Below are 20,556 nucleotides of genomic sequence, written 5' to 3'. Positions count from 1 at the left end.
GTCTTTGTCAGACGCTGCCTTCCTTGGCATTCTCCATCAGAATGTGCCCTGCTGCAAAGAGCAGTTTCTCGTTTATGCACTTGGCTCTTCCTTTGGCAAAAGCTGCTATCTTTCAGCACTTGCTAACACAGCCCCTCTTTGGATCAAAGCTCCACCCCTGGCATAGAAGTGGAGCTTATTCGGGCTCTGTAGCCAGGGGCTGTCCTCCTGCCGTGGCTCCTCCTCTCCTCCCACCCTTGGGTGGAACCAGAGAAGGGAAAACTTGACAATAGTTAGCAGGCAGCAGAGCTTGCGAGAACTATTGCAGAAGCATGTCCAACTAGCCCGGTTAGCCGCTATTGTATCCTTCCCAGGGGTGCTGCTGCCACTGAGTGCAGAAGATGGTTATAGGCATGAGAGTCAGGAAAAGTCTGAAAAGGAATGAGCAGCCAAGAGACCTGGCATTCCTTGGGCAGCTTCAGAGAGAGGTGAAGTATCTGAATCAGCGCAAGATTAAATGAGCACGGGCTGCTGCCATGTTGGCAGAACAGAGCTGTTCAGAGGCAGTTGGACAAGTTTGTGGCTGAGCCGGTTTATCCAGTGTTGAAGATGGGAAGTTACTTGTCTGCCCCAGCTTACTTCGCTCCCAAGGATCCCTTTCGGTAAGTCTTGTGCAGGATTAGCAATCGACCTTCCAAGTGTCGTTTTACCCCCTGTAATGTTACCCTATCCTATCCTAAGCAGTTAGCATGTGAGGTGTGAAGAATGCAGGCCAGTGCTTGTGTGCAGGGAACAGCTGGCCTCAAACTGGGATCCTGTCTTGCTTGGAGGAGGCAATGGGAAAGATCCTTATTACCAGCCTCTTTGCAGCTCTGGTACAACCTGTGTTGTGAGATGGTGTCTGTGCAAACCAGCAAGCAGGCTCCCTTGCAGAGCAACACTACATGTGCCACTTTACCCTGTGCCCCTCTGCTTTGCTCTGCCACCAGAGTAATTAGATTACTATGGCTGCTGCTGCTGCGTATGTCTCTTCCAAAGCTACTTGTGCTTGGGTATAGCACAGGGTGAGGTGAGGTGCTGCTGTTGGAAGTTCAAGGAGGTGATGTAATCTGCTGTGAGGCAGTGCATAATCTCTTTGAGAAAAGAAATAAGTACTTTGCAGGTAACTGGGGACAAGCAGCACACTTCCCTTATGTGGAAAAGATTCTTCTCCTGTGATACTCTAGTTATGTTAACAACCATGCTTGGTCCAGTTGAACAAATGAGCCTTGAGAAAGGTGACAGCTACAGACTAAGCATTTATGCATTACATAGTGAAAACTGTTAGTGGGGCTGAACACAGTCAGGATGGTGACTGATGCTGATGTGCTGATAAGGTGAATGGATGGGGAAAGGCACAGCTTGCAGTTTCATTGTCTCCCTCCTATCCCCTCTACTCGGATTTACTCATTATTGATCCTGTTCCTGCAAACACCTTTGTACTGCTTTGGGAGTAAGGAGCCTTTTGTTAAAACAGTCTAGTATAGGAGTAAATACCACTGTGCAATTACTAAGCTTCTTCAGGAGACTTTCTGAAACAGTGTCAGCTTTCAGAAGAAGGAAAGTAAGAAGACTTTTGTTATTTATAATATGTGTAGGGCATTACGCTAGGCTATAGATACACCTTCTCCTAAGTGTCTCAAAATGGTTTGCATAGACAGAGCTTAAACACTGTCTTCTAGTACTGAATCTGTTTTCTAGCATCCATTCTTCCTTGTCTAGCATCTCTTATGTAGTGAGCACACACACTTCTGCTAAACCTTTGGGTTAGCTGCAGGCTGGGGTTATGTGTTACTCTGCAGCTTTCTGTCTGCGTGACTGTCCTCTCCCCTGCTCTGCTGCAGAATTGGCACCACAGCTCTTCTGAGCCTGTCTAGCGTTAACTGATCCAGCCTGACAGTACGTGTGAGGGGTGCATTTTGTTAATGAGCCCTTCTCAAAGGGATCTGTCTCTTCAGTGCCAGGGATGTCTTTGCTTCCATGAGGGTATTAGCTTTCATTTTAGATGTAAAAGAGATGCCACATCAATTGAATCTCTCATCTCACTGAAAACCAGGCTGGATACCTGTTGTGACCTGATCCTCCTACCACCCCCCACAAACACAAGGGGCCATCAAGGAGCTATTTGTGAAGTCCTTCTGCACCTGCTGTGCTACAGAGTATCAGGGCTGAACACTGCACTCGGTGCTGTCTGGGGTTCCTGGAGGATGGCTGTGGGATGCAGATTAAATTAATCTTTACAGCCATGGCTGGGAAATGAAGAATCATAATGTATGGGACTGTATAATCAGAGCAGGGCTCTGCAGCTCTGAAAATGGTGGCTGGACAGCAAGAGGAAACACGTCAGGTATGGCTGTTACCAGTCCTCCAAGAAACATCATTACCATGCTTTGTTACTCTGTAATAAGAATAACAAAATATCTAGGAGAAGATAGTGGTTTCTAATAAAAGCCGTAGGAGCAAGAAATCTTCCTCTTCGTTTTGTTTGGTTGTGGTCACTGGCAAAGATTTGGTGCTTAATACCTGTGGAAGTAACTGTATTTGTGTCTCAGCTGATGCGAGCCCTGGCAACGGCAGCGCTGCACTCTGATTGAGGAGGGAAAGGAAGCAGTGATAACTCTTATGACATATCTCTTCATAAGAGTCATGTGGAACAGTCATGTGATACCTTTATCATTTGGGTGAAGGCACTGAAATAGTTGAAACAGGTCTTGAAGCTGTACCTGTGTGCTGTCAGCCAGTTCTCCACACCTGGCAAATCTAAAGCCTCTTCTCCATTGCAGAATGCATGGCCAGTAACAACAGAAGGTGCTGCTTGGCAATACGGGCCATGGCCGTGTCCTCTTGCTGCAGTCATTAAGGAAGCAGCCACTTAGCTCCATTACCAGCATCTACCCTCTCTGGGCTGGTTGCTTTGTTCCTATTGCCTCATTGCCCTGGGTGGGGTTCTGAGCCTTAAGCTGCAAACTTGTCCTGCCCAGATTTGTTTAATTGCATAGCAAAGAACTGACTGCTTGCTGGCTCCACCCCTTTACCTTCATTTTGCTATGGGTGTGTTGCAAATTAGATACCAGTGCTTATTTCTGGATGGAAGCAAACTAATCAAAGTGCTGTAAGGTTGGAATCAAACCATGAAGAAGTAAGGGAAAGGTAAAGAGAAGACCAAGTGTATATGACCCTCTGGAACCCACCTAAACAGAACTGCAGGTGTGTTGCTTTTGCAGTAAGTTTAGGTTTTCTTAGGAAGAAAAAGGAGTGGTTGAAGGTGAAATTGAAGAAGAGTGAGGAAGGGAAGGTATTGTGCTTAAAACCAACTAAATAAATAACCCACCTGCTTGGAGAGAACTTGGACAGAGAGCGAAGCCTTGAAGTCCTGGTGGAGCAATCTCCAGTGTTGCTGTCTGCATCCCAAGTGCAGGTCTGGTCACAGCTCCCTGTTTGAAGATGTAATCACCCTTGAAGCATGCACTGGTACAGGCATGCACGCAGGAGTAGGATAAGTCTGATGGATCCGATTTGTCAATGCTGAGCCAGATGTTCCTGCCACAAGGTGATAGAAATCTTTGCTGTTAGTCTCCACTTGCTCTTTTCTCCCTCCCACTCACCTACTTGATCACTCAGCGTGGGGTATTTACTGCAAATGAAAGCCAAAGGCTAGTGGGTGAAGGCAGAATGCATTGCAATGCCTTCTAGGTCTCTTGCATACCATGAGCAGGGTGTAACTATGACAGTGCCCCAAGGCTGAGGCTGTAATGATGCTTGTACCATGTATAGTATAGCAGTGTTAAGTTAGTGCTCCCCCTGCCTCAGACAAAATTGGCAGGGCCTGTTGCACATGCTGGAGTTCCTTCCCATCACTGAGGAAAGCGGGGCTGAGGGGGAGCAGGATTTGGAGCTCCTCAGCTGGGAGAATAAACACTATAAGAGCCAAATACACTAGAAGCAGCAACTTTCCTGAGGGTAGGGTACGGCACTAAATACCTCATGAGGTGTGTTTTTCCCTAAAACCATAGGCTGATTACAAGCAGCTTCACCTTGTTGCTTTAGTCTCTTGAGATGGAGCAAATAACTCTCTCCATGTTGGAGCAGGACCAGCTTCACAGATCATCACACTCATTACAAGCTGGTGGAGTCTACAAGGAATGTCTCTGGCACAAATAAGCTTTCAGGAAGCTTGTGGAAGATGAAGTCTACAACATGGTAGACCTGGCAGCACGTAGAATGTGCACCTCCACTGCCACTAGCTGACCTCAGTGCATTTGGTGCTGTCCAGGGGGGCACACACCCACTAAAACCCCCACCCTGGTGCCAGGGGTTCCCATCCAACATAGTACCTGAGACAGCTGTTGTGGTAAGGGACAGCTCTTCCTTCCTCCTTTGGGAAAGCATCTTGCTGACAACGACACTGATCCTTGAGGTGTTCCTTTGAACCAGTTATTGGTGACTCACCGTCCTTGGATTCTGTGCTCAGAAACTGAGATACCAAGTTAGTAATACCAGATACCAGATTAGTAATATCGCATACCAGTACCAGATTAATTTCCCTTCTAAAGTCTGAGAACATGCTGCTCAGGGCTAATGGAATAATCTTTAGTGATGCAACTGCTGTCTGTGCCTTATCTCTCCATTAAGTCACACCTTCATGCTGTAGATGTTAAACTCCCTTGCCTGGTGCTGAGGCAGGATTATTTTGTGTTCAGGAAGCCTGAAGATCTGGGTTCTGCTTGTGATTTGCTAAAATGACGTCTGTAGTAGAATTGCTGCATCTTTTTCCTTGTGTTTTTTGGGGGGAGGGAGGGTAGATAGGGGATTGATAATGGCTGCTTGTTGAACAGGAGCTACCACTGGTGTCTGAAGGATTTTGAGACTCCCTTCATGAAATGAGACAAATAGTTTTGTTTGGGGGTTTGTGGTTGTTTTGGTTGGTTGCTTGTGTTTGGTTTTGTCTCATGCACTGTCATCAGCAGAAGGAAAGGGAAAGCAATTGGTGGGGAGAGGTGGAGGACTTTCATCACTGTTAATTGGTGAATGCAGTAAGTATGTGGAGTTCAAAGGATGAACTGCTTTGAAAACTCTCCTTCAAATGGATAGTGCTGCAGTTTACCTTCTGGGAGAGGCCTACCTACAGAAGAATAGAAAAGCTTTCCACAAAGCAAAACTGGCTTTGCTTTGCATAGGAAAATGGGTCCTGCCTCTGTCCTGCTTCCTAAACTGGCTGAGGAGATGGATGCTCTGGCACAAGAACAGCGTGATGCTATAGAAACACAGCAGAACTCTGTGTGCAGGGCAGCCCTGCAGCTGGAAGCTTGCTTCTAGGAAGAGGGAGAAAGCACAGGAGCAGAATCTATAATGCAGAATTTATAAACTTATTGATGTATTTTAATAAATGGATGAGATTTGCTTTAAACTGTGGAAGCTTGTCTTTTCCTTTGTATTGGGTGATACCACCTCTCCTTACAAACCTTGTGTCTAGTTCAGTTGAAAAAGCATTGGGAAATAGAGGGGTTTAGCACATCCATAACTGGGAGAGCTGATGGTGAGCTGCTGCTGAATGTTTTTTCCATGCAGGAGAGGCCCTTTTTCATCGGTTTGTGACCTGTTGCCAACTGGAACTTTGTTCCTTTGTTTCCTTCAAGGTGCTCTGAATGTCAGGATCCCCTCACTAACTGGTACTATGAGAAAGATGGGAAGCTGTACTGTCACAAAGACTACTGGGGGAAGTTTGGGGAATTTTGCCATGGCTGCTCTCTGCTGATGACAGGACCTGTGATGGTAAGGACTTGGAAGGACTCTTGCCTGGAGGCAGGACATGCCTGCCTTCAGCTCCTCCAGCTTGGCTGGGAGTTGCCATAGCTGTTGAGATAACCAAATAAACTGAAGGTAATAGTCTCTTTACTACGCTAATCTCTAATCAGAGATTAGAAATGAGGCTTGTATGTGCACCTTCTAGAGAAATACTGCTTTTGAACAGGGGTAGCTCTTACAGGAGGGGGTTATGAGGATCTGATGCATCAAAGACAGTAAGGTGCTGAAATGCACAAGCATGAGAAGTAGGAAGGTGATTAAGGGGAGATCAGTTTCTTTAACACAGTGCTTCAGTGTCTCCAGGGGTGATTTTGCACTGCACTGCAGAGTCAAACCTCTCAGCCCAGCATAAGCAGCAGGTTCTGGCTTTGGGGAAGGTTGCCATCCACATCCCACCTATACTGTGGCCAGAGAGGTTTCTTGTGTCTTGAAATAGTGCTAGCCCCAGTTGCTTTGAAGCGTCAAACTCTGCCTGCACAATATGGAGCCCACCTAAATGTTCCCATCCTTGCCACAACCTTGCAAATAATTAACCTTTAAAACTGTCAAGAATGAGATATAGCCATCATTTTTCTGAGGCCTAAATAAAAGCAGCATGGTACTCAGTAATGATTGCTTCCTCAAAGGGGAGTACTGGGAAAAGCACATTGCCTGCAGAAGTCTTTGCAAAATACTGTCAGTAGGAGAAGTTCTCATAAGGAACAGAGAAAAACAGATCAGTGAATAAAAATATTCTTTAAAGGTATTTTGTTGCCTCAGTCTCAACTCGCCTGTTTTTTCTTGTCAGCTGGCTGGTAAAGTATCTGAATTTGTGCACTGCTTGTCTGCCAAGAGAAAAAAAGCCCTTTCAGCCCTATGAATTCAGGCGTAACATTAGTTATCTTGCCAAGAGCAACTGAACAGGAAGGTTTAATAGGTTTAATAGCTTGTTTACTAGTCTGCAGCAGACTATCAACTGGGTTTGATAGTTGAGCAGCTGGCAAATATAGCAGATTCCTGACACAAGCTTTACTTTGCACGTTGACATGTTTGTTTCAGAGAAGATTCGCAAACAGGGTGCCAAGGATGGTGTTCAGGAAAGTTAAAGTGGAGTATATAACTCTGCAGTGAAAAGCTGCCACTTGATTTGGGATCTGAATGAACATATTCAGGAGAGGAAAGCCATAGCTGCATCTGCTGATGGGTTTTGGCCCTGCTAAGCTACTCCCTTTTCTGTCTGTAGGTGGCTGGCGAATACAAGTATCACCCTGAGTGCTTTGCTTGTATGAGCTGCAAAGTGATCATTGAAGATGGGGACACTTACGCACTCGTGCAACATTCCAGTCTCTACTGGTAAGATGGGCTGCACGCTTTGCCACAGAGCTGCTCCTTGCTGGGTTTGTAAGCCATGTTTAGCTGGCTCAGTGTGGGCCAGCTCAATGCTACACTAAGGAATGCCAGGAAGCTGCCTTTTGGGGGAGGGAGAAATGATGTAAGCACTAAAAACTAAAACTTACGGTCAGTGAAAGAGCTTAGAAGTGTGAGTTGGGCAGGGGGGATAGGGCACTGCTATAATGACTTTCTTCACTTCTTTTAGTGGAAAATGCCATAACCAGATTGTGCTGACACCGATGATAGAAAAACACTCTACTGAGTCTCTGCGTGAGCAGCTGCCTTATACGCTGACCCTCATCTCCATGCCAGCAGCTACTGATGGCAAGAGGGGGTTCTCCGTGTCTGTTGAAGGTGGCTGCTCCAGCTATGCCACTGGTGTCCAGGTGAAAGAGTGAGTATGACCAGGTTGTGTGTAATGGACATGTCTGTGCTGAGGGAGCTGGTAATTCTGCAGCACTGCTGTCCTGCCAGCTGCTTTAACTGCGGAGGGGACCTGTCTCAGCACAACAGGGACTATGTTTGTGTTTGGTCTTCATTTCAGTCTTGTGATGTCCTTAAGTGATAACTTTATTTCTCAGAGCTGTATTCTTCACCGAACACAAAACATTCGGAGAATTGTTTTGGATTAACAATTTTTGCCATTGGGCAAATGAAGAGCAGCTCAGACCTAAGCACTTGGTCTAGCAGTAGCTCCCTGTGTTGGCAGATTGGCGTGGTTTTATTTCAAAATACCAATATGAAGGGAAGCAGCAGAGGTCAAATGTTTTTTATAATTTTGGCTAAAGTGACTTCATACCCACGTTGTAATTCCCATGTTTAGAGTGAACAGGATGCACATCAGCCCAGATGTCCGGAATGCCATCCACCCTGCAGATCGTATCCTGGAGATTAACGGAGCTCCTATTCGTACATTACAGGTGGAGGAGGTGGGTAGAGTTCTGTTCTGAAGCCTTCTTCTCTTCTGCCTTCCTACAGCTTTTCTGTTTCTTGGCACTGTTCTCCCACCCTGCATACAGTGTGTGTACACCCATAGTACTCATGCTGGAAGTAGGAGTAAGCATGAAGACAAGCTTTGCTACCCCTCGCAGCTGAAGAGGAAAATGTAACAGCTGGAAATGCGATTAGGATGCAGTTCTGATTTTGTGGCATCCAAACACGAAAGGAGGTAATAAAAGTGTAGGGCTGTGACATCTCAGAGAACAGAGCGGCTGTGAAGAGTGTTCATATATTGCTAGTGAAGTCCACTGTTCTGATCCTTTTAGAGGCTACTGCTAATAGACAAAGCCTCAGCTGATCCTAGGGATGAGTTTCCCATTGCAAAAAAAAGTATTTGATATCTGTATTTACAAGTAAAAGGATTTGATGTCTGTATTGCTGCAGATAACGGGTGATGCTGAAAGAGTGCAGTGACAGTACCATTGCCTTCACTATGCAAGAGGTTTATTTACTGTCGGTGCTGAAGAGGAGCACAACAGACACCTCTCAGACGAATCTCCATGTAGCTCTCACAAAGCAGGTTTTTGCAGAGCTGTTCAGGATAGAAGCTTGTGTCATTTAGCAATGCTTCTGAGACGTGTTGGGAAAAAAGTGTTCTGTAGAACCATAAAATACCAGGTTGGAAGGGACCTGCAGGATCAGCTGCTCCAACCTTTCTTGGCAAATGTGTGGTCTAGACAGGACGGCCCAGCACCCTGTCCAGCCAAATCTGGAAAGCGTCCAGCACTGGGGAATCCACCCTGGGGAGGTTTTCCTAATGGCTGATTGTTCTTAATTGTCCTCTTGAGTCCAATCTGAATCTCCCCGGGAGTAACTTGTACCCATTACCCCTCATCTTTTCCTTGTGACTCCTTGTAAAAAGGGAGTCTCCATCTTGTAGCCACCCTTTAAATACTGGAACATGGTCATCAGGTCTCCCCTAAGCCACCTTCTCTCCAGGCTGAACAAACCCCGCTCTCTCAGCCTTTTCTCATACAGCAGGATGCCCAGTCCTTGGATCATCTTTGTCACCCTTTTCTGGACCTTCTCTACCCTGTCCACACCTTTTTTGTACAGGTCATTTGTAGGTGACCAGAAAGGAGGGGATTTGAACAGCATGACAACCTTGATCTGCCTGCATGCAACTAAACCACAACTGTGGAGTGCTGTCACTGAACTCTCTACTCTGACTGCTGAGGGGCATTCTGCTGCGTCTCCTCTCTCTCCTGTCATTGTGTTCCTCCTGTGTGCTATCATCCCGTGTGCTTTGGTTTGATTTCAGGTGGAGGAGCTGATCCGCAAGACAAGCCAGACGCTTCAGCTGCTGATAGAGCACGACCCTGTCTCGCAGCGCTTGGACAGGCTTCGTCTGGACTCCCGTCTTCCCACACACATAAAGGCGCCCATTTCCCCGCGCTCCCTCTCGCCACTGGACATCAAGGAGAATCTGGAAGGAACGCTCCGACGGCGCTCCCTCAGGTGAAGACCTGGAAGTGCTGCCTCTGACCTTGCTTGCCTTTGCCCTGTGCTACCTGGTTGGGTTGCTCTGTGCCCTATGATTGCACATGCCTGTGGAGACATGACTCATCCCTGATATGAGCCTTGGTATAAACCATTGGCGAAGCAGCGGAGAGCTTCAGATTGAGCTATTGACGTGTACTCTCTCCATTACCTTTCGGATGGCAAACTTTCTTTAATAAAAAATACGGAGCTCTATGTTGAACATAGAAAAGCTATGAAGTTTTGCAGTTAGCAAATGGAAAGATCTGATTTTTACCAGCCTTAAATGGCTGAGGAAGAATGTGCCCTTAAAGGGGATATGGCTGAGACGTGGGAGTTGGGGAAAATCTTGTCTTCCTAGTCTGGGGCACTCAAGTTGCTCATGCAGTCATTTACCAGTATTTTAATCTTTGTTCAGAGATAGCAAGAGCTGTGTCTTCACAGCTTCCTCCTCCTCCTGTTCACAGAGCTCCACCCCTGACAGTCCAGGAGATGTGCTGCTGTTAGGCAGCTCTGACTAAGAAGCTGCTCTAGGTTTGTAAAGAGCTTCCATGATTCTGGGAGAGCATCTGGCTTTTGAGGTACAGAGAGCTCTGAAACACATCTAGAAACGACCTTTAGGAGCTAATGATGGGATATGTTGGACAAAAAGTTTCCTAGCAGCTTCCCCGATCTTTCTGTCTCCTTTGTTTTCTAGGCGAAGTAACAGCATTTCTAAGTCTCCTGGTCCCAGTTCTCCAAAGGAACCGCTCCTCCTGAGCCGTGACATCAGTCGTTCGGAATCCCTACGATCCTCTTCTAGCTGCTCCCAGCAAATCTTCCGGCCCTGTGACCTGATTCATGGCGAAGTACTAGGAAAAGGATTTTTCGGACAAGCAATCAAGGTGAGGGAGGTCCCCAAGCATTCATCATTTACTTTGATTACAGCAGTATCTGCCTATCTCAGAATCCTTTACCACTGTCTCAGTGGCCTTTGCCTTGCTGATAGTGATTGGTGATGGAACTCGCCTGGTTTGCTCAGTGAGATCCATTTCTCTTTCATTCCCTGACCACGAGTGTCTCTGGCTGCAGGCAATTTTGAATTCCCCTTTGAATGCCAACCTTGGGCATACATACTCATCTCCTGAGTTAGATTTACAACTCCAGAGTGTCTATGTCCCAGCACTCACCTGGGTAAGGTAGCAGAATGGGGAGCAAACTACACTTTCTCTTACGAGCATCTTTCCTATGAGGAGGTGCATTCAACTTCCCGGTACAGCATTTCTCACCCTCCCTTGGTGTGCCGTGGTGGAAGATTTGCCAGGCTGATGTAGTGACCACCTCTGAACCCCCAGCACAGCCTAAATAACTTGTCAGTGTGCTGTTAGTGGTCAGGTCTTGCATGAGTCTCCCAGTTAAAATCTCCAGTAATAGCAGTTCTCTTGTATTTAAGCCCCAGTCTTGACTGAGGGTGCTTCAGCAGCTATTCTCCATGTTATGAGACTTCTCTCCTTACACCTGTATGAACTTCAGGTGTCCAGCCACCATATTCATCTCATGCTTCCATGAGAGGTGGTGAGCCGGTACTACAGACCCAATGCTTTTGATCTATACTAATGAGCATTTCTCTTCTCCTCTGCTCATAGAGAAATAACAGGTCCAGGTAAGCAGAACCTTTCCTCTGTCGCATGCTTTTGTCATCTGTGTCCCCACAGTTAATGGCACAAAGACTTTTGTTTTTCTGCTCAAGTTACCCAATAGCCATCCTGTTCTGGTGCATGCTCTGGGAGTTAAAATTGCCCTCTTGGAGGTTCATGATGACACTTGTTTCAGTTTTGCTGGTATGTCAGCTTAAGAATTCCACATAGCCTTGTCTTGTCTTTGTCTCTTCACTTATCTTTGGGTATTAGATGTACCTGGCTTTCATGTCCCTGGCTGAAATGTGTAGTGTTCCCTGGCTCGCTACTTCTTTATGGATGCTTGATTTCAGGTGGGAGCAGAATAATATTGTACTCTTGCTTTTCTTGTGTTTTTCCATGCACTTGTATTCCACCTGTATCAGCCATGTTATGCCCCATGGTTCTAAACAGAACTAGTGTGCCACCGTGTTTGCAAGAGCTTATAAACTTCCTAAATACTATAACTAGGTCTTGTGTTCTGGATTGCAGTTCTAGAGGCTTTGTGCAAGACTTTTCATTTTAAGGGGTATGAGGCCTTTCTTGAGCTTCAGATTGACTGCTTCTGGTGCAACAAGTACTGTATCTGGTCACAATAGTTCCCTTCTGTTCTTAGACAGAAGGTGGCAGTTTAGTTAGGTGCAGATCTTAGGGAGACAAAGCTGTCCAAGTTAAGCAACTGAAGGGGAGAGGATTTCCAGGACAACCTGTGTGTCAGAATTTGGACCCCTTCTGCTCAACCATGCACCTGGTGCAAACAAGGCAGAGGTAGTTAAAAGAAACCTCTAGAATACATCAAAATGCCAGGAAGTAGTTGGATACAGGCAAACAGCACTTGAGGAACTGCAAAGGCTTTCCATGTCCAGAGACAGAAAATTTATCACCAGATGTCCATAGTGGGTTTCTGTGTATTTGGCACCATTGTGAGACATTCCCTGCAGGCAGCAATACACTGCTCCCTAGGAGCATGGTAAAATAACCTCTTTCTGCCTTAACTGAATAGCCTGTATATCCCAGTTCTGCTTGCACAGAAATAACTTCTTTAAGCCCATCAGAAACCATCAGGCTTCGGAGTCCTCATAAAACCAAAGCATGTAGTAATGTAGATTTGGGTTGTTTGGTTTGATTTCTGATGCAAGTGGACATGGGTTCCTTTGCTGATTCAGAATGTAGTTGTTAGGGTCTGTGTACAAAATGTGAGCATCATGCTGGGCAAATACTTTCTGGAAAGGAACTTAAGGCATGCACAAGTACAGAGCTGATGCCTTCAGAGGCTTTGACAGCCTGTACGCATGCTCAGCCCTATGCTACCTAATGTGGAGACTTCAGCTCTGGTTCTTGGGATGTTGTTGTCTCCTGGTATGATCCTTTGTCAGTGTTAGGTAGTTTCTGGTTTACACACAGGATCTGAATTCTGCAAGAAGAAATTTTACATTGTTTTCTGCAGATCTCCAGGCTCAGAATTTTCTCCCGTCTATTCTCTGCTTTGTATGGAAGGGAATGCTACCCTCTCTTTCAGAAGAGTTGCAAGAGCATTGGAGCTGTGTATTCTTGAGCCTTGCCTGTAGCTGTGGTTTCTGTTTCCACCAGGTGACTCACAAAGCAACAGGAAAGGTGATGGTGATGAAGGAGCTGATCCGCTGTGATGAGGAAACACAGAAGACTTTCTTGACAGAGGTAGGAGTAAGACTGCAAAAAGCTTCTGAGCCAGCAGTGTGTGGAACTCCCTTCCATCTTATCCATAGTGTGATTGTGCCAGCATCCTGGCAGGAATCAAGGCACTGAGGAGGGAGACAGCACACAGGGAAAAGCTGACATGAGCTGAATGTTTGCTGCAACAAAGTGTGACTCACACTGAGCACTAGACATGGCTTCAGTTCCCAGTTCATTAATTTTTCAGTGATAAAAAACAGCCTGAGCCTGAGGCAAGTGGAGCTGTGCACTACATAAAGGATTTATCCTTTGAGCCTTGTACATAACTACAAATGATGAGGGCCAGTATCTGTAAGATATTTAAGACTCCTGCTGTATTTAAACTGTTTTCTTGTTGGTTGTCTACCATGCTTTTTAAAGTCAGATTTAGCTTAAAGGCAGCTCCCTAAACACCTATTGCTGCTATTCCAGCCCTGACACATACTGCACAGACCAGACAGCTGCCCTGGAGAACTCCCGTCTCTTAAAAGTTTGCCAAACTCAAGAGTACTCTCCTTAAAGACTAAGATCATGTTAATTGCACAGCATGAAAATGACAGGGGAACATTTAATTGGTTGCTTAAGGTTAGGGTTTGAGTGTACTCTGTGATCCCTAGGGGGGACCTCTAGCGTTGTCACCATAGAGCACATCTGCCAGGACTTGTTTCATTATCTTCTTTGGGGTGGGATGTCTCTGCTTCCCAGGTGAAAGTGATGCGCAGCCTGGATCACCCCAATGTGCTGAAGTTCATTGGTGTACTGTACAAGGACAAGAAACTGAATCTCCTCACTGAGTACATCGAGGGAGGCACCCTGAAGGACTTCCTTCGTAATGCGGTGAGTATGGAAGCCTGGTAGACCTCTGCTCAATGAGGCTGACTGTGGTGTTGGTTGTAGCAGCCTTACAGTACTTTTGTTAGTCTTCTCCTGTGGAGCTGTGTGGAAAAGCTTCTTCATACCTGTGGGTAGCCTGAGGCAGAAATCGCTTTTTTCTTGGGGCTGTATCATCTTTCTCTGACTGCTGCGAGAGTCCCTGTTGCAGAAGAATTGCTGTCACTAACTGGCTGGTAAGACAGGCTCTCACCATTGAGGATTTGTCTTTCAGGACCCGTTTCCCTGGGAGCAGAAGGTCAGCTTTGCCAAAGGAATTGCCTCTGGAATGGTGAGTTGGACTGTCCCTTTATCAGAGAGTGAACTTCCAGGGTCAAGGTTAGGTACTTCAGTAGGGTGATGTATGAGGGGGTTTGGATGCTGGCTGGCTACTAGTATCTGGCTGTTGAGGCCTTTTAAATGTGAAGGGACACATTTACCTGGAAATCCCTAATGCCAGGTTTTCTTTCTCTGTTTCAGGCTTACTTGCACTCCATGTGCATCATTCACAGGGACCTGAATTCACACAATTGCCTAATCAAGTTGGTGAGCTACACCTCTGTTCCCCACAGCATGCTGCTCTCCTCCTTGTCATTTTCCTCCCTTGGTTTTCTCCACATGATTTTTCCTCTTTTGTCAGAATGGAACTGATTTCAGAGAGGCTTTTAGTGCCCTAAACAAGGGAACTTCATTTTCACATAGGATTTCCCAGGCTAATTTAGCTTTCCCTGTTTCTTCATTCTGTTCTCTCATTCCCTTTCCTGTGGTAGCATCTCCTATTAACAGTCCCGTTACGAGAATTAGTTCAGCTCTGTTTCTTATCTCAACTATGAAATGTTCTCTGCAGCTGCTTCTGTTCTTTCAACCATTCGATGTCTTTTTTACTGGCACTCAGGATTCAGACAAGTGTGCAGGTGTGTGCACAGGTGTGTGCTCTCTCTTTTTGATATGTTAGGAGGCCACAAGATTTTTGTGTAGTTTCATTCCCTCAAGCCTTATCTTTGTTCACTGGCTGAAATACGAGATTAGCATGTGGGCTTCAAATGACCCAGGATGAAAGTCTGCTTCCTGGCCAGGTAGAATAGGAAGGTCTGAAAAGAAAGGTCCAGCTTTGCCCTGGCAAAAGTAGCCAAATTGATGGCATTAGTGTTAGTGACCACACAGAAAATAAGACAATGATGAGAAGAAAGGATGTGTTGGGATTGTGAATTGGGTATCTAGGCAGCTTGCTGTGCTCATCGGCCTGCAGGAAACCTTGTTAGTTTCCCTTACAGTGTAGTTGACAGCGAACAGGAATTGCAGGCTCTTTGCTCCTGAAAGTAGCTGAGCATAATCGGTGGCTTGTACTAAATCCCTTGTACAGGATAAGACCGTGGTGGTGGCTGACTTCGGTCTGTCTCGGCTGATTGTGGAGGAAAGGAAAAAGCCCACTTTGGAGAAGCCATCGGCCAAGAAACGAACCCTACGCAAGAGTGACAGGAAGAAGCGCTACACAGTGGTTGGCAACCCATATTGGATGGCCCCAGAGATGCTCAATGGTAAGATAGTGATACCAGGGTGCAGGTGAGGTGACAGCCTGTGACAAGGTACAGGGATGATAAGATTACTGAAAGCTTATGAGCCCTAGTAACAACCAAACCTATTAGGGTCTATGGTTTTAGACCTGCTAATATGCAAGCTTATTTATACACACAGGTACCCTAGCTGCACTGCTCTTGCAGTACCTGACCTGATAAGCCTTTGTAGCAGCTGAGGTAATGTTTCTGGCTTGACAGGAGGATTCTTCAGGAGGGCAGCAGGTCTAAACTGCTCTGATCTAGATAACAGGCAAGACAAAAGAGGCCTGAAATATGACTGAACCTGAGGCCAGTTTCTGTTATAGCCTCATGCCTTGTAACTGCCCCTCGAGACAGGGAATCATCAAACTCCAGGATGAGGCTTACATGTGCTGTTGTGTAGATCCAGGGAGAAACCATGTGCTGCCAGGTTTGCTGAAGCCTCAGGACTGGGGTGGGAGTGGTTCCAAGTGAAGGGCAATCTGGTTTTGGCATGCAGCCCTCCATTGCATTAAGGATGAACCCTTAGGGAAAAATCTGCCCCTGCAGGAGTCAAGGTAAGGGTGAAATGCAGTGGAGACAATTTCCTCCTAATAAGCAGGTCTGTCTGGCCAGTTTAGCTAGCTATGACATCAGATGTCTCCACCAGGGAAGGGAGGCCTGGGCTCCTCTCCCCAGCTTTCTTGTGTGCTGTTCTGTTTTCCTTCTCTCAAGGCCTACAGGCCCTATAGGAGTCTGAGGCTGCTTCTGAGAGCCTGTCTCAGACCTGGCATTTGTCAAAGAGACCAGCAAGAGCATAGTCTGACATCACCTCTGAAACCAGGGTTGTTTACCAGATACTGGCTGGGGAGGGGTGTGTCTGTAAGCAGAGAATGGCCTGCTGGAGCCAGCCTGCTCTCCCAGGTTCAAAGTGCTGCCAGTGTGTCATTTATTGTATCTGCAGTCACTGCAGCAGGGACTGGGCATTCCCTGGCTGTTGGAGAAGCTGAACAATGACTCAGTGCACTGGAGAGATGCACTAGAACAGCAATCAGTGGAAACGGGCAGAAGCTTTCCATAGTTAACATTAGGATTTGCTCAGACCTCTGATACACACAGCTTCCCTCTGTTGTCCCTGTAATTCCCCCTTAGAACAAAGGAGTTAAAACAAGCAGTGGCAGTGTATAGGAAGATGCAGTTGGTATACATATCTTGGGGCAACTGACCCTGCTCGGATTTAAACCCTGCTTTGTCTCCTGTTTTAGGGCCTTCCAGGGAATAGGCGTAGTGGCTTTGGACTGGCAGCTCGTGAAATAGCTGGGCAGGGAACTATCTCTCCCAAAGCTGAATGTCTTATGTTTCCTGCAGGACAGAGCTACGATGAGACAGTGGACATCTTTTCATTTGGGATTGTTCTCTGTGAGGTAAAGCCAGGACATTACATGGCATCTTTAATAGACCTCTTCCCCACTGCCATCTTCTCGCACACATTTTATTAGCTATTTCTCTGACCTAACAGCACAGTGACTGAGGCTGGGACTACAGGCTCACCCTGCCTCTGCTTCCTCAGGGAAGATAACTGTCTTGTTTCTTCCTGGACTGAGAGTAACTGTTAAAAAGTCCATCAAGTTCTGATTGAGCCTCGTATCCATTTGAAAGAAGATATATTCCCTAAAACTGTGATACTTTCTGCCTTTTCCACTGCCCCATTAAAAGACCAGTCAGCTATATCGCAGCAAATTCAGGGCGTCCACTGAGGATGGCACTTCACTTCAAAGAACGGGAAGCAGAAACCTCTTTGCAGGTCGATTAATGAAGCTTGCACCCTGAAGTCTGTTGGCTTAGTTTATCTCCGAGCCAATGCACAGTCTTACCATTATAGCAGTCTTTTCTGTCTCCAGAGCAAAGAGCACAACTCAAAAGCTGCAAGGTATTTTCAGTTTAAAAGGTAAGACAGTGGAAATAGAGATGAAAGGCAGAGTACTGATAACACAGCAGTTACAGGGACACCAGGGAAGACCAGCACAGTTTCATCTTCAGTGTCTGGATGAAGAGGACAAAGAAAATATCTGTGCATAAATCTCTATGGCCTCATCTGGAGCTCTGTCTACACTGGGCTCTCCTCTCAGAGAATGTTGTGGTTGTGCGTGATAAATTTAGGAACTTGAAATATTTGTTTGTGGAGTTATAACAATTGTTTCATCTAGAAAAAAGACAAATAGTAGCAAAGAAAACAGACAAATAGGGGTAGGATCACAGGAACATTTTGCTTGTCACCAAGATAAAGATGCTAAAAAAAGATGTTACACACTCAAACAGATAAGGAAATAATCCTGCCAAAATACATAATGGGCGTTCCACTGTCTAGTGACAGGATGTGGTTGTCCTGCTGAGCTGTTGGCACAGAAAAGCCTGGGTGGTTATAAATAACACCCTCTCTATAATACCAGTGAGGCTTTAAACCCAATATTCTTCCCCATGTGAGCACTTGTATTGACACTGACCTTCACTGCTCTGTGCTGTGGGTGCCTTCCCTCCCGTTACACTTTGAGTCCTCTAGTGCTGGAGCTGGTGAGCACTGGGGCATCTGAGTGCTGGGGCAGGGCTTCCTTCTCTTCCACCCAGCCCTTTCCTCCAGCAGCTCTGCCTGCTACCTCCTGAGCTTTGGTTCTGGTTGTTCTCTCCACCCCTCCCATCTGGCTGTGGAGTTGAATCTGCCCGTAACAGAGGAAGTCAGAATATGTGGTGCTGTTGACTTCACAGCATTGCTTAGGACAGGCTCCTAAAAGGAGGTTTGCTGGTGGTGTGGTAAGATTGTGTGAGGGGAGAGATGGGATGGTGATGCAGGTTGTGTTGGTTACCTGCGATCAGGAGGAGCTGCATCACCCCCAGCAGCATACAGCACAGTTGCTGACCCAGCAGGAAGACAGGGTTGAGGTCTCTGGGAGGTGCACATCACCCTGCATCTTCTAGCAGAGACCCTGGGGAGATGGAGAAGGCATCTGGGCCTTCCTTCACAACAGCAGCCACATTACCAGGTCTCGTAAAAGCTTAACATGCAGTTTGTCTGTATGCAGTACAGTGTGCAAATGGCCCCACTGCAAAGCAGGAACAGTGTTTCTGCTCTTTCCCTTTCACCCCAATACTTTGATGGGGCCCCTGCTTGGTGCTGATGTTCTGTTTGTTAACACCCTGGAACTGTTGCTGTACTTAAGCTCTTCTCTCATTTTTGCCTAGATCATAGGCCAGGTTTATGCTGACCCGGACTGTCTCCCACGCACACTGGATTTTGGCCTTAATGTCAAGCTGTTCTGGGAGAAGTTTGTTCCTGCTGACTGTCCTCCAGCCTTCTTCCCTCTGGCTGCTATTTGCTGCAGACTGGAACCAGAGAGCCGGTAGGGCTGGGATTTGGAAGGCTCCTCTTTGTAAGCTTGGAGGATGTGTCTTTATCCCCTTAGTGGAAGGACTACTCTGCACAGAGGGTGGGAGAGGGCTGTATTCCAGCCTTCTGTGGGAATGCTCAAAGGCTTCCATGTGAGGAGAGACTAAAGACTTATTAGCTTGGGAGAGACTGCTGTATATGGTGGAGGTCTCTGAAACAGTTCCTGAGACAGAGGGTAGAGGAGGAGTGGTTGTTCAGGGTTTCTCATGTACTAAAAGTAGGGGCAGACCTTGGCACCAGCTCTGAAAGATGAATGCTTCACTTTATTTCAGTTGTGAAACTTGTAGCTTCACAACAGTATTGATGCCAAGTGGGTTCCAAAAGAGCCAGACCTCCCTGGTCATCAGCTGCAAAAACAGGTAGCCCAGGCAGACGGGATCTTTGCAGTCTCAGAAGCTGAATGGGGAGGGATCATGTCCCTGCTCACACCCCTGTGCATGGGACAGTGGCTGGATGGACAAATGCCTCAACCTTTTCAGATGCTGTTGTGCTTCGTCTTTCCCACTCACATTTCCTCACTGCTGCTTCTAGGCCCCCTTTTTCCAAGCTGGAAGATTCATTTGAAGCTCTCTCCCTCTACCTGGGAGAACTTGCCATCCCCCTTCCATCTGAGCTGGAGGAGCTGGACCACAACGTGAGCATGCAGTATGGGCTGAACCGTGACAAGCTACCTGACAACACAACCTAGTCAGCTCATCCTGCTGCCTGCCCCGCTTCACTGGAGCTGAGTGACAGGGAGGGAGATGCACTTCAGCCACTTCCAGGGCATTAATGGAGCACCACGCTGTGCGTTCGCTGCATTGTCTCTCTCTCCCCACCCAACACCCCTCCTCTTGGACATATGATTCACTGTGGATTTTTGGCACGTTTCAGAAGCAAAATGGGCTGTTTCCTGCCAACTGCACCTAGGAAAGCTGCTCAACACTATTTTTATGGCTTGAGAAGTGTTTTCTCCGACCTTTCCAGGCTTCTTTACTGTGGTGCCTTAGAACTTGGCTGCAAGCTGTGAAGCCACCCTGGCCTGTCTGCCAGGGAGGGATTTCCTATAGGAGACTCTCCTGGGTAAGGACCAGCACTTCTGGAACTGCTTCTCCCACTGACTACCCTGCACAGAAAGCAGGGGAAATTGGACATCCAGCAAAAGGCCCCACCAGGACAGTGTGTGTGTGTGTGTGTGTATGTTTGTGCGTGTGCTTTCCAGAACAACCCACTGAGATTTTGGCCTCCAGGTGCACCACAGGGGAGGAATTGAAAAGCCCCAGGAATTGGGCAGCTCTCCTGAAATACCTTGTCTGTGGGGAAGCGTGTATGAATTCTTGTTTTAGTTTGGTTTTGTGGGGTTTTTTCCCTCCTCTGTCTCTGAATACCTCCAAAAGCCTGCCTAGAAACACTAAGACTGAGCTCTGCTTGCCGCTCCTAATGGTGATCAAGGCAGGCGAGCTGCTTGAGCATCTTCAGACCCTGAGCCTGCACAGTGAGTCTGCCTGCCCAAGAACCTTAACCTAGGTGAAAATATTGGAACCCAAATGTGTAGAACGGCACTAGGCACTGACTGTGGACATCCCTGGAGTGCTGAAGCTGCCTGAGCTCTCTGCCTGTGGACATGAGGTGACAGAAAGGGTGGCAGAAGGTTCTTTTCAGCAAACCAAGGGTTTGAAGTGGCTCAGACTTTGTGCATGGACAATGACAA

At 46.9% G+C, this 20,556-nt stretch overlaps 1 protein-coding gene across 1 annotated transcript; it reads left to right on the top strand.

The window, feature by feature from the left end:
- Window positions 1-588: 588 nt before the first annotated feature.
- LIMK2 (LIM domain kinase 2) lies at window positions 589-19,554 on the top strand (the record flags this gene model as incomplete). Its single annotated transcript, XM_080628725.1, has 15 exons — window positions 589-641; window positions 5,655-5,790; window positions 7,046-7,155; window positions 7,400-7,588; window positions 8,018-8,123; window positions 9,455-9,651; window positions 10,370-10,556; window positions 12,918-13,004; window positions 13,725-13,856; window positions 14,125-14,181; window positions 14,370-14,435; window positions 15,253-15,427; window positions 16,793-16,848; window positions 18,662-18,819; window positions 19,398-19,554. The coding sequence occupies 15 exons, from the start codon at window positions 589-591 to the stop codon at window positions 19,552-19,554; spliced, it is 1,866 nt and encodes a 621-aa protein (XP_080484851.1).
- Window positions 19,555-20,556: the final 1,002 nt, after the last annotated feature.

The sequence above is a fragment of the Psittacula echo genome (assembly GCF_963264785.1).
Source record: "Psittacula echo genome assembly, chromosome: 13".
Classification (NCBI taxonomy): Eukaryota; Metazoa; Chordata; class Aves; order Psittaciformes; family Psittacidae; genus Psittacula; species Psittacula echo.
The sequence above is the reverse complement of the archived record's forward strand: the minus strand, read 5'-3'. Positions and strand labels throughout refer to the sequence as shown.